Source organism: Haemorhous mexicanus, chromosome 14 (assembly GCF_027477595.1).
Source record: "Haemorhous mexicanus isolate bHaeMex1 chromosome 14, bHaeMex1.pri, whole genome shotgun sequence".
Lineage (NCBI taxonomy): Eukaryota > Metazoa > Chordata > Aves > Passeriformes > Fringillidae > Haemorhous > Haemorhous mexicanus.
In genome coordinates, this window is record NC_082354.1 from 2649815 (window position 1) to 2662578 (window position 12764).

Below are 12764 nucleotides of genomic sequence, written 5' to 3' on the forward strand. Positions count from 1 at the left end.
TCCCTGTTCCCAGAGAAGCAGCTTGTTCTGACCCTCAGGGATTGAGAAGTAATTGCTGGGCAGGCATGTCTTGGCTAAATAGAATCTGTCCTTTTTTCGGAAGGCATTGACCACAGCTCGGTGGAACTGGCTGGTTTGCAACACCTGCCTTTGACCTGGGCTGTCTCAGAGTTAATTTGTGGTGCTGGGCTGTGCCCACCTCCTTCCCAGTGAAATCTTCCTCTGCCCTTTCATTGCCTTGTCTGCATGGCCCAGATGAATCAAGCCCAAGTTAAAGGTGACAGTCTGTGGTCAGTGAAGGCAGAAAAAGGACATCCCAGCAAAATAGACACCAGAAAACTTGTTAGACCAGTCCAAAAGGTGGAGGAGCACACTTGTCACTGGGTTTTTTTGTTTGTTTTCAGTGTTTTCTGGGGCTCTGTTCCTGGGGAAATCCAGGCAGTGCCTTGGGTTCCCCGTTGGTAAAGGGAATTTCAAACATACCCAGCCCCCAAACACTTGCTAGGTGCTTTAGGCTCAGGGAAAGAGCTCTAGAAATAACAAGGTTGTCCTCTTGTCTTACCAAAGCCAGAACTCTGCTGGGTTGTGCCTTTCAAACCCTCCCTGCACGATTTGAAGCTGAGAGCAAGCACAGCTCTGTGCAGGGCTCACATGAACGCACCTTCGGGTGTTAATGTGAGCCCTGCACAGAGCTGTGGACCTTGCAGGGACCTTGGCCATGTGTCAGAGTGCAGGTCCCTCTCTGCAGTCCCTCCTTTCCCAGCACCTCTTCCAAACAGGAGGAGCACTGTAGGATCTGTCCTTCCTCCTGCTTGAGCTGAGCTTTCTTGGAAATCCAGACTGGTTTGGGTTGGAAGGGTTGGGTTGGGAAGATCATTTTGTTCCAGACCCTGCTGTGGGCAGGACACCTTTATAGACTTATGAGACTCCAAGCTCATCCTTGAACACTTCCAGGGATGGGGCAGCCACAACTTCTCTGGGAATTCCATTCCAGGGCCTCCTCACCCTCCCAGGAGAAGTTTCTCCCAGTATCCCTGTCATGATGGGTGTTGTTCAGAGTGCTATGACCTTCCTGAAGAAGGATCTTGAAAAAGACACCTGGGGGGCACAGGCATGTCTGTGCTCACACTGGGTGATTTCAGCTCTTCTGGGATCCAGGAGACACAGGAGGAGAGATGGGGTCTTCTTGTGGGGTTCCAAGGAGAGCCTTTATTGAGCTTCTCCCCGAAGGGTCCGGTGACAAAGGAGCCACTGAGGCAGGGAAAGCAGGGGTTTATATAGGGATCTTGAGGGGCAGGACAGAGCACCAGGGCCAGTGGGATCCATTGAATCTGCATGTCACAGCAAGGGAAAAGGCTGGGAGCAGCCTTTTTCTCAGCCTAGTGCCTGAAGGGTTCTCCCTCCAGGGGCGAGTTGTGGGACCCACCGGCCCCACAGATTCCACAGAGCCCTGCCCTTCCCAGCCCTGGTGTGGCATTGATCAGCCAGGTCTCTGCCTGACCCGTCCTCCTCCTCCTGCCCTCACAGCAAGACGGCTTCTGGATCTATTCTGAGTACTGTAACAACCACCTGGACGCATGCATGGAGCTCTCCAAGCTGATGAAGGACAGCAGGTACCAGCACTTCTTCGAGGCGTGCCGCCTGCTGCAGCAGATGATCGACATCGCCATCGACGGCTTCCTGCTGACGCCCGTGCAGAAGATCTGCAAGTACCCCCTGCAGCTGGCAGAGCTGCTCAAGTACACGGCCCAGGAGCACAGGTACCTCTGCAGGCATGGGGCCAGGGCTGCTGCCCTGCAGGGCTGGGGGTTTCTGCCCAGTGCTCCTTCCCACCCAGGGCTTGGGGTTTTCTGCCCAGTGCTCCTTCCCACACAAGGCTTGGGGTTTCTGTCCAGGGCTCCTTCCCACCCAGGGCTTGGGGTTTTCTGCCCAGTGCTCCTTCCCACCCAGGGCTTGGGGTTTTCTGTCCAGGGCTCCTTCCCACACAAGGCTTGGGGTTTTCTGTCCAGGGCTCCTTCCCACACAAGGCTTGGGGTTTTCTGCCCAGTGCTCCTTCCCAACAGAGCCTGAAGTTTTCTGTCCAGGGCTCCTTCCCTACAAGACTTGGGGTTTCTGTCCACTGCTCCATCCCCACCAGGGCTTGGGGTTTTCTGTCCAGCTCTTGTCCCTGTGACATCCTGGATAAACAGGAGCAGGACAAAGGGTTAGCAGACAGTTCAGTCTTCTCCAAGCAGCAATTCTCGATGGAGACACACTCAGCTCTGTTCTAATCAGACATGTGAACTAATTACCCTTGGATGTACTTTCTGATGCTACCAGTAACACTGGAGAAATTACCTCATTATCATTCAGTGGTCTGAGGGGCTCCTTCCCTGCTCCCAGGGAGGCCCTGGGCACACAGTGAGAACAGGGCCAGGGTCTGCAGCTGGAGCCTGATGTGGGGAGAGCTCCAAACCTGCTCAGCTTTTCAGTCCCATCTCTGGTTTTGCTGTGGAGTTTAGGTTCAGAGGAGCACCCGCAGTTTGATTGCTTCCCAAAATTTCCAGCATCTCTTTTGCTGCTGCTGAGGACAATCAGCCTGGCTGCCTGACAGTGTGAATCAGGAGCAGTGCCTGTGATACCACTTGGGATTTACTGCTGTGAAAATAAGGTGAAAGAAAAATCGGGCCCTGTGAGAGCAGATTTGTTCCTGCCCTGCCAATTTTCTTACTTTTTCCAAAACCCATTTAAAAGCAAGCGAGAACAGAAAAGACCAGAGATGTTTCTGAAACTTCTGCAAGTGTTTGATGGCTTGTTTTTTCCAGGCCCAGAGCAGAAGTGTGATGGGAGCAGAGTTGCATTGATCTGCTTTGACCTGACCCATAAATCTGAGTGACTCAGGGTAGCCAAATGCCCCAAATCACCAATTTGGACAAGCCTTTGGCTTCAGATCCAATTCCTGCTTTTCCAAAGACCAAATCAAACTTGGAATGGACTCGTGGGAACCTCAGAGGATCAGAAAGCAGCTCTGGGATCCCACAGGTTGTGGGTTTCCCCTTCAGCAGCCACAGGATGACCCAGAGCACTGGCTGGGAGCTCAGATGTGGCATCCCACCAGTAGGGTGTTTCAGATGACCCTCTGTGAGTTATTTGGGAGCCACAGCAAAGGGGATGTGGGCAGTATGATAACACCAGGGTTGGGTTATTTTGGGAGCACATTGCTGTTCCTTTAGGGATGTTCTAAACTCACCATGTTGTTAAGGAATCCCACAGAGTCGTGTTCTGAGGAGCCCTGGGAGCTCTCCTGTGGTCAGCAGCACTTGGGTGACTCAGCCTGAGGGCTCTGTGGCACTGGATTGCCATGGACACTCCATTTCTCCTGCTCCTCTGTGCTCTGGGAAGGGAAGGCAGGGTGAGGTTTGCTCACCTTGCATTAGGAGGAGTAACCCCTGAAGCTCTGACAGCACAGGGAGGAAACCTGTGGTTGCACAGTGGTGCCATATCCCAGCCCTGGAGTGAGGCAAATCATGGGGAAACACAGGATTGTCAGGGAAAGCAGGAGTGTGAGCTTCATCTAACAGAGGAACATGTCCTCTTTTTCTTTTTTTCTTTCCTTTTCACTGCCACCACACCTGCAGAGCTGTGGGTTTTCCCTGCACCAGGTCAGGACAATGCTGAAACCAGCATCCAGACCAGGCTCCCCAGGGATAGCACGTGATGCTTGGCAAGGATCTAGCCTTGGATTCTGATGGAGCACTGGGAAGTGGCCACTGCAGCCCCAATAGAATTGACAAACCATTTATTTACCTTCATCTCATGGTTAATGGGATCCTATTACTGCCTCATGGCCAAATGCTCTGCTCCTGCTGTTTTTTTCTTCTAAGTTTTTGCCAGCTCTGCCACAGACATGGGCTGGGAGCCCAAGAAGTTCAGTCCTGAGCCTTTTTCTTCATTACAGCATGACAGGAAGACATTGCTGGGGTTTTCCCCCTGGAATTAGGGAATTAGCATTCCCAGGATGAACGGCTGGCACCGTCCCACTCTTCATGGAGGCAGGATGGGGCTGAGCTCAGAGCCTGCCTCCCTCCCTCCTGCCTGTCTGCAGCCTGGCTCCTTTGAATTTTTCACAAAGCCACATCTGTTCACCTCTTAAAGATCTACTCCAGCTTAATATTAATTAAATATAGGAAGGTCCTAAGTGCAGCTTGCTGGAATCCTGAGCATTCCCAGAGCAGAAGGGAGCTGGAGTTGGGAATGTAGGAACACTTGAGGTGAGGAGACCCTGCCAGGGAGTGCCCTGCCTTCTGAGCATGGGCATCACTGCAGGGAGATCATTGGTGACTGTCTGTAAACCCTGCATCTCTCCCTGCCTCTCCAGATGCTTCCTGGCTGTAGAGACTTCCCTGTTTCTCTGAAGAGCTCATGGATGTTCTCCAGGCCACCCTGATGTCCCCCTAGCACAGCTCCTTTCCTGCCTGACACAACCAACACTCCCTTCACACAGATGCTTGCACAAAGGGAGGCACAAGAAGTTCTTCATTGTGTAGCACATCCCTTCCATCCCTGACAGCGTCCAAGGCTGGGTTGGATGGGGCTTGGAGCACCCTGGGACAGTTGAAGGTGTCCCTGCCCATGGCAGGGGGTGAAGCTGGATGGCCTTTAAGTCCCTCCTCACCCAGAGCTCTCTGTGATGGATAGGACATATCAGGCAGCCCATCCTCTATTTTCCTTTATTTTGCTGAAGGCCCAGTCCTGCTGTCTGGAATTTGTGGGATTATTTTTAACCTCACCTAGAATTTTGACATAAGAATTTAAGAAAAAATGAAAACTCAGCTCAAGATTTCACCCAAGCAAGGATGCCAGAAGAGCAAATAATATTTTTTGTATATCACGGTGTGTTTGTTTCTTAGTATTTATCCTGTTGGGAACACATGGAGGGGAGGTATCTAATTCCCAGTATTCACCCCTCTTTTAGCTGTCACCAGCACAATCCTTAGCAATAATCAATAAAGCCATTCCCCCTGCAGCTGCCCAAGATGGCAGTTTTTCTCATTAGTCAGCAATCAATAGCAGCCCTTAAGTTAATAATCCATTGTGGTGGTGCTGTGGCAGCTGGCCTTGCCTGTCTTCCCAATGGAAATGAACATTGCAGCTCCTTGGAATGGGAAAGCAGGCACAGGGCAGCAATCAATGGCATTGATTTCAGCATCACTTTTTGAAAAGACTGATCATCATCCTCAGTGGCCCTGGCAGGAGCCTGTTCTCACTCTGTGTTACTGCACTCACAGGGCCATGCAGGGTAAAAAAAAAAAAAAAAAAAAAAAAAGTTGCTTGATTTGCTCACCTGAAATCTGCAGTGAGAGTGAATTCCATGGGGTGGCTGCTCTGGGAGTGGCTTGGAAGGTGCTCTGGTTTTAGTCTAAATGATCCTTTCACTAAATGTTTGTTTTAAAACCAGAAAAATCCAGGCCCAAAGACAGAGGCTGTAAAAGTGTTCAGCCTGTCTTTAGAATGCTCTTCAGCTGGGCTCCTTGAGGCTGCAAAGGGCTCACCCAGAGTGCTGGGTTGGTAGAGGCCAGACTGGGCTCCCAGCTCCCCTTTCCATCCAGCTGCTCCGTCATGACAATCTAGATGGAAAAATCCCGTGGTAGCACTGAGGGGTCACCCCTGCCCGTGTCCCTGTGGGCTGGGGAGGTTGTGACAGACTCCTGGGCATGCCCTGCTGCCTTTGATGGCCTTTCCCTCTGTGTGCAGTGACTACAGGTACGTGGCCGCTGCCCTCGCCGTCATGAGGAACGTCACGCTCCAGATCAACGAGCGCAAGCGGAGGCTGGAGAACATCGACAAGATAGCTCAGTGGCAGGCCTCTGTCCTGGACTGGGAGGTACAGTAAACCTGCCCTGGCAGCCTGGCCAAGTCCAGGCTGCTCTTGGCTTATCTAAGACCCTGTAGTTCATTTCCCATGGTTTGGGATGAAGCCTGGGGCGGAGAAGGCACAGTCGTGACTTTGGGGCGGGGCTGAAGCGTTAACGGTGCCCTAAGGAAAATCCAGTTCCAATTTCATCACTAGCAACCTGGAGTGACTTTTGTGGTTGCAGTGCTGGTAGTAGGTGAGACTTGGAGCAAACCCCATGTGCATTTTGCCTCTGTGCTGTGTCACTGGGGAGGAGGGAGGGAAAGACGTAGCAAAAAAGCTCTGGAAATTGCAAGAGGTTAAGAAAATCCTTCTGGTGATTGCTTTATGACTGGAAGCCAAACTGTTAAACTGGAGTTAGAGATGTTATTTGCATTTTATAAATGACATCCCACTTAAAGATATTTCTGAACCAGCCCTGTATGTAGTGATGGTGTAATTAAGGAGCTGAGAGGCACAGGGAAGGCAGAGTCAGCAGAAGGATTCCTCACCAGCAGGCCTTCAGTCTCTACGTTTGTGCCATGTGTTTGGAAGAAAAGCCATACTAAAATTATGTTCTCTGTTTCTTTTCATCCCTGATTTTTAAAAATCATTGTATGGAAGTAATCCATAAATAGGGTTTGCAGCAGATTGAGGACAAACGTTTTTGTAAATCCTCTCGCTGTTGTCATCAGCCCATGTGTTCAGCAAGGAGATAATCAGAGTGATGGAGCAGCCTTTCTGCTTCCTCACTTGTGAAGTCTGAAATAACTCTACATTCCAGTCATGGGGATCCTACTGTGGAAGTGAGTGTATGGGAAAGAGGCATTCATCCTTTAATTAATTTATTTCTGGCAAAGATCTGTGAAGGCTGGAGGAGAGGGAAAGAAATACAGGTGCATCACTTGTGTCCTCCTTGGCTGAGCTGGTTTCATTGCTGTGATGGAGGATGGAGGTTTATCACCCTGGATCTGGTGATAAAACACACAATAAAACACATAAATGCAGCAATCAGAGCTGGGATTGTGGCTGGCTGGGAGAGCAGATAGCACAGACAATGTGTCTGATTGTTTTACTGCTCAGGAACATCTCTCACTGCCAGGCAGACTCATTTCCAGAATGAGGAAACTGCTCTGCAGGAGGCACAGGACCATCAGCTCCTTGCTTAGCCCTGGAGTGTTCCATGGCATCAGCTAATGGGGGTCATTTGTGAGGAGCTCCCAGACCCTCACTGTAAATAAATCTCGATTAAGGACAGATCCATTCCAAGCCAGTGAATATTCATGTGTGAGAGGGAAGCCAAGGTGACCTCCACACAGGATCTATGGAATAGCAGTTGCTTTTTCTCTTACATTAGCTCAGTTGATAATTCATTTTTATTTGGCCCTGTCCTTGATAATTCATTCCTGCTTAGCAGTACTCATTCTTTATCTCCATCCCATCCTCAGGCACTCGCCAAATTATTCTTCCAGGCTTTTTTCAGCTATTCCAGATTTTGAGCACATTATTGCAGCAGCATCCTTCAGCTTCTCGTAACATAGCCCAGCCTGCTGCTGGTATGCTCAGAAATCCCATGGGAGCACAGCTCCTGGACAAAGGCAAACACCCTCCTTGCCCTTTTTATTCTGGATTTTGGATCAAGAAGAGTCACAGAGTTTTGATGAGACACTAGAGGATGAGAGTTGGACCCAGCAGAGGAATTCATTGCTTGATTCTTTCCTCTTAAGCAGTTCTGAATCACCAGATCCAGCCCCCACTGCACAGCTGTCCATGGAACAGCCAGAAGGATGCACAGAAACCCAAAATACCCGGGAGTGAGCCACAGTGTAATGCAGGAAGAGAGTGGGAGAAATGAAAAGATTGGAACTTTGGGAAGTGCTTGGATGTGCTGAGATGTGTGCAGGTGTTCCTTTGGCACTGCAGACCCCAAATCCCACTTGGAGGCTGCAGGGATGTCCCCAGGACGTGGAGTATCAGGGTTGGCTCCTCACCCAGCCCTGAGCGCTCAGAGCTTTGTCTCCTGTGCAGTTTTGGGCTACAGCAGGGACCTCCTGGTGTGTGTCCCCAGCCTCTCCAGGCTCTGGGGAAGGGACAGCTCTGGTTTGAGGAGAAGATCAGCTCCAGTTGGTGTTTGCTGTCACTGCTGTGCTGCCACAGGGCCTGTCCAGTCTTGTGGAGTTCCCTGAGCAGAGAGAGGAGCCCCAGCTGTAATTCCCAGCTTTCCTGGCCCTGCTCTAATCTGACCTTTCTGTACCTGTTCTGTCCATCCCAGTGGCTCCAGAGCACAGGCACAGCCCAGCCTTCCTGAGACCCCCTGGAAACGTCACTGACCTCAAGAAAACAGGAACCAGGCATAAAAAATTACCAATTCAGTCCTTTTCCACCCAAAATGCAGGCAGGGCACTAGATAGAGCTAATCCCAAATTCCTACCACGCTGGCACTTCACAAATGATTCCAGTGGCTGAGAGTTGCAGCACGTGGAGATATTTCATTTGGAGGAATGTCTGTTTTTCCTCAGCATCTCCAGACTGATGATGCTGATTCTCTGCTCTGAAGTTTTCATTTCTAAATTTACCCATGTTTTGTCAGGAGATGGTAGAAAAAGATTCTTTAAAGAAGAAGGAAAAATTCCCAACCAAACAAAAACCACTTAGGGAATATCTGAAATGTTCTGGTGTATAAAATGTGTGCACAGTTTCTTGCAGGGAGAGGTGGTGTTGGGAATGCTGATCCTAAAACAAATAGGAAAAGTAAGGGTGTGTCCAAGCTGCTTTAAGCAGAGGGGTTTGACTGAATCCCATTTTTTAGGAATCATTTTTATCCCTCCATGGGATAAAAATTTATCACATGTCTGGCCCCATGGTGGTGAATTTCAGGGTGAGTGTTTGAAAACTGCAAACATCCTTGAGTTAAGCAAAGCCAGAGGTTTTCCTCAAGAAATCCTGCAAGCAGGATCTGATTGTTTAAATTGCCAGTGGGACCAGGAAGGGGTGGCCAGGCCTGAAGTCTTAAGGAATTATTGGCAGTTTGGCATCTGTAGACAAGAAATGACTGAGCAGAATTGTAAGGGAAGATTCTGATCTTGCTGGCTGCTGTAAATCAGGAATAATCCCAGTCACTCTGAGATGAGTTCCTGAGTAATTTGTGGCAATGTGGGCTTGACTGAGAAGCCTGCCTTGGTCTGCTGCCACGTGTGACTCATTTATTTTGTAACCTGAATTCCCAGCGTATAAACAGACCCAGAGAGGTGCTGCCCACACCAGTCCTCCAGTCCTCTGAGCTGGTAATGGCTCAGAATTTGGGGCTTCCACCACCTCCCACCGAGCCCTTTCAGTGCCTTTCAGTTCTGAAGTGCTCCCTGATGTTCCAGCTCCATTTCCCCCACTCAGCATCGTCCCCCTGCTCGCAGTGACACACCCTCAGATCAGAGCAGTGACTTTTAAAGGCAAACCTTCACACAGAGCTGCCTTCAAAGGGGGCAGCCAGAGCATCCTGGGCAGCCTTTGCTGCTCTCTCCCTTCCCTGTTCCTGCCCTCAGAGCTTGGTGGGAATAGCTCCACATGTCACCGTCACGTTTTCTGAGAAATCCCTTCGCCAAAATTTTCTCCTAGGAAGCTGAGAAGCTTCAGAGAGAAAAAAAAACCAAAAAACCAAACCCAACAAATTCTTATCTCATTTGCTTCTCCTGTGTTGTGCTCACATGTGGAATGTGTTTGGAGATTGTTTATCCAACTAGGGATAGTTTCATTAATTTCATGTAAATTGTTTTAACTTAATGACCAGTTACAGTCCAACTGTGGCAGGACTCTGGAAGGAGTCACGAGCTTTTCATTATTATCTTCCTAACCTTCTCTGAGAATCCTTTCTCTATTCTTTAGTATAGTTTAGTATAGTATTCTTTAATATAATATAGTATCATAAAATAATAAATAAATCTTCAAAAACATAAAATCAAATACATCTTTCCTTCCTTTGTCTGAAAACCCCACAAATACAAGACCACACACTCACAGAGCAGGATTAAAAGAGATTGCCACAAAGCCCATCACCATTTCCAAGTCCTTGCCAGGCCCAGGGCTGGATTTACACCCCTCAGAGGCACATCCCTGCCTTTCCCTCTGCTCCTGGTCCCTGTCTCCTGCCCCCCAGGTGGATCCTGTGAGCCTGAGGAGCTCTGTGCCACCTGTGCCACTGTGCCACTATGCCACTATGCCCAGCTCGCTGGGCTCTGCTCCTAGGCAGACCTGGCCTCTGTTCCCATGGGCAGGGCTCAGCACAGTCTCCCTGAGTGCCCTGTATGGATGATGTGGGGATGGAAAACAGGTCCGTGCCTCAGCACACCTGGAATTGCTCAATTTTATGCCTTTTCACACAGCTCTTGAAGTGCATCAAAACAAAATGAAGCAGCAATCACTGCAGCAGTTCAGGCTCCCTCTCCAGATCTCCACCAGCATTTTCCTCCCTTTTGGCCCAGTTTTTTCTCACAGGAGGAGGAAAAATTGGCTCCTGTTCCTTGGGAGGAGATCTCTGGAGGTCCCTGATCCAACAGGGGACAGTTAACCAGGTTTGGCAGAGGACAGAGCCTTGCTCATCAGCCTGGATGGGTTTGAACTTGCTATTTAAACAGATGACTTTGGTTTGTGTAGATATTTAGATATTTCTACCAAAGATTCTCTTGGGTTGCCAATATGGCAGCTTCCAAGAGTATTAAATTTCCATGAAGGGAGACATATATATATATTTGAGAAATTTAATGAGCATTGTCCTTTTAAATTTCTTCTTCTTCCTGTTATTTACGGGTCCTTTAAATCAAGACTTGCTGCCCTTAATTATGTAATCTATAATCACTGGCCTCAGCCTGATACTGCATCAGTGAATCCAAGAGTGCCACGAAGGGAAGCTGCCTGGAACCACCAAAGTGGGGGCAGCCTGATGAGAAATCCTCCTGGGAAAAAAAAAAAAAAACCACGGCAGAGACTGAAATGGAGCCTTCTTTTTTCTCCTTCTTTTATTTTGTTCCCCCCAGCAACAGAAGGTATCAGAACTGAGCTTGTTGAAAAGGACAACACTTCGCTGCCGCTGCGGTTCCTTTGTGTGATCTCAGTGTAGCCCCGGGTGCTAATCAGCCTGTCAGTCTCTAATTGCAGAACAGCAGTGTCAGGCACGAGAGAGCCCTGCTGCCTCCCTGGCAGCTGCAGAGGGCACAAATCCCCTCCTGGTGCCCAGCACAGGGCTGTGCTGGGGTGGGCTGGGGGCAGGGGGCAGCTCTGGTGGGCTCTGGGCATTCCTGAGCCCAGGGAGGTGTCTGGGAGGGGGAGCAGCTCTCAGTGCCAGCCCTGCCCTGCTTCCCTGGTGCTCCCATTTATTTCATGGCACTCTTAAAGCTCTGTGGCTCCTGCCAGCTGCCCATCACAGAGCACGGCCAGTGCAGCAGCACTGGGGAGCTGGGCATCCACATCTTCCCAGGCAGCAGCAGCAGAGCTGACCCTGAGCTGTCACAGTCAGGAGTGGCCTGGGGACTCCATGTGTCACTGAGGGCTCGAGGGGGCTCACATCCAGCCCAGAGCTGGGGCTTTCTGCTCCCATTGCTGCACACAGGGACTGGGGCTCTGCCTGGCACGGCGTGGAGAGGGGGGTCAGCTTTCCTTGGCTGCCCTCTGGATGCTGCAGGATGTGCACTGAAAAGCCTGGGTGCATCTGGGGAGGGCTGAGGGGGTTTTTGGAGGCTTAAGGGACAAAAGTCAGGTTGGAAAGGGTGTCAGGAGTCAGGGCTTCTCTTGGCCACTCTGCTGCTGTGCTCTGCTGAACGTCTGCCAGTTCAGAGCAACTAAAAGTTCAGCTTCTTCCTTTTTCAGCAGGGTTTGTCTTAACTTACAGAAGGATACAGATGATCCAGCCTCTGTGGGAGTTGGAAAAAAATGGAGAAGAAACAGGAAATTTTTTCCTGGTTCTGTACAGATTTGGAGGTGTGGGACTGGGACAGACATTTGGGGAAGTCTGCTTGGAGCAGGGATCGAGGTGTGCTGAGGAGCCAACGTCCCTCTTTGCCCCCCACCCTGCAACTGCCCCCCAAGCCCCTCAGTGGGGACCAGGAGGAGACAACTTGTGCTCTTCAGAAGGGTCCAACTGTGTCAGGACAAGAAAAGCCTAAGGAGGCTCAGAGGTTGTGCCCTGAGGCTCTTCTGTGGGAATTGGCACAGCAGCCTGGGCTGGAGGAGCAGGGCAGGACCATGGGCACGCTGCTCCTGACAGCCACGTGCCAGTCCCAAACTCTGTGCAATCTGTATTTCCCAATTTGCTCACCCCAAGTGGGAAATCAGCTATTTCTGGCCTAGAGACTGGATATAGAAATTGTTTTCCCCACATAAGAAATGCAATACAAATCCCATCATTTCGGATCTGGATGTTTTTTGGGTTATGTTGCTTGCAGGGACTACACAGTTAGGATTCAGCTAATCAAGTAGAAGTGTTTACAGAGCCCTCTGTGTGTCCTCAGGCTTCAGATGCTACCACAGGAGTAAAAGACAAAGCTGGCTTTCTATTTTTAGCAACCAGCCTCTCCTAAGCTCGCCTCCTCTCCTAAAGCTCCCATCCATTGGCTTGTAGGAATCTTCTTCGTGTACACTCATGTGTAGCCAGGAAATCTCACAGTTTCTGGGGCTGATGTGTTTTCTGCAGAGGCTTCTTGTTCTGGGGCTCATGTCCCCCTGAGCTGTGGCAGCAGCACTCAGTCCCTGGGCTCTGGCCAGGCTGAAGTGGGACCTGCTAAAGCACTGGCTGGTCACAGCCCATCTCTGTGGGCACTGACCCTCTCTGTCCCTGGGGAGTCACCCCTCGTTAGCCCCTGGGGCAGCACAGGCACAGGGGTGGGGCAGGCAGCTGGACCAAGCC

The 12764-nt window shown here is 50.3% G+C and overlaps 1 protein-coding gene across 2 annotated transcripts in view; it reads left to right on the forward strand.

Annotated features, from left to right (window-relative positions):
• Positions 1–12764, forward strand: part of ARHGEF9 (Cdc42 guanine nucleotide exchange factor 9) — a 202913-nt gene that overhangs the window by 158176 nt on the left and 31973 nt on the right. For both annotated transcript variants that reach the window (XM_059858909.1, XM_059858908.1), the window contains exons 8-9: positions 1528–1760; positions 5734–5863. In XM_059858909.1, coding sequence (XP_059714892.1) covers positions 1528–1760; positions 5734–5863 — 363 coding nt within the window. The remainder of the gene's footprint in view (positions 1–1527; positions 1761–5733; positions 5864–12764) is intronic.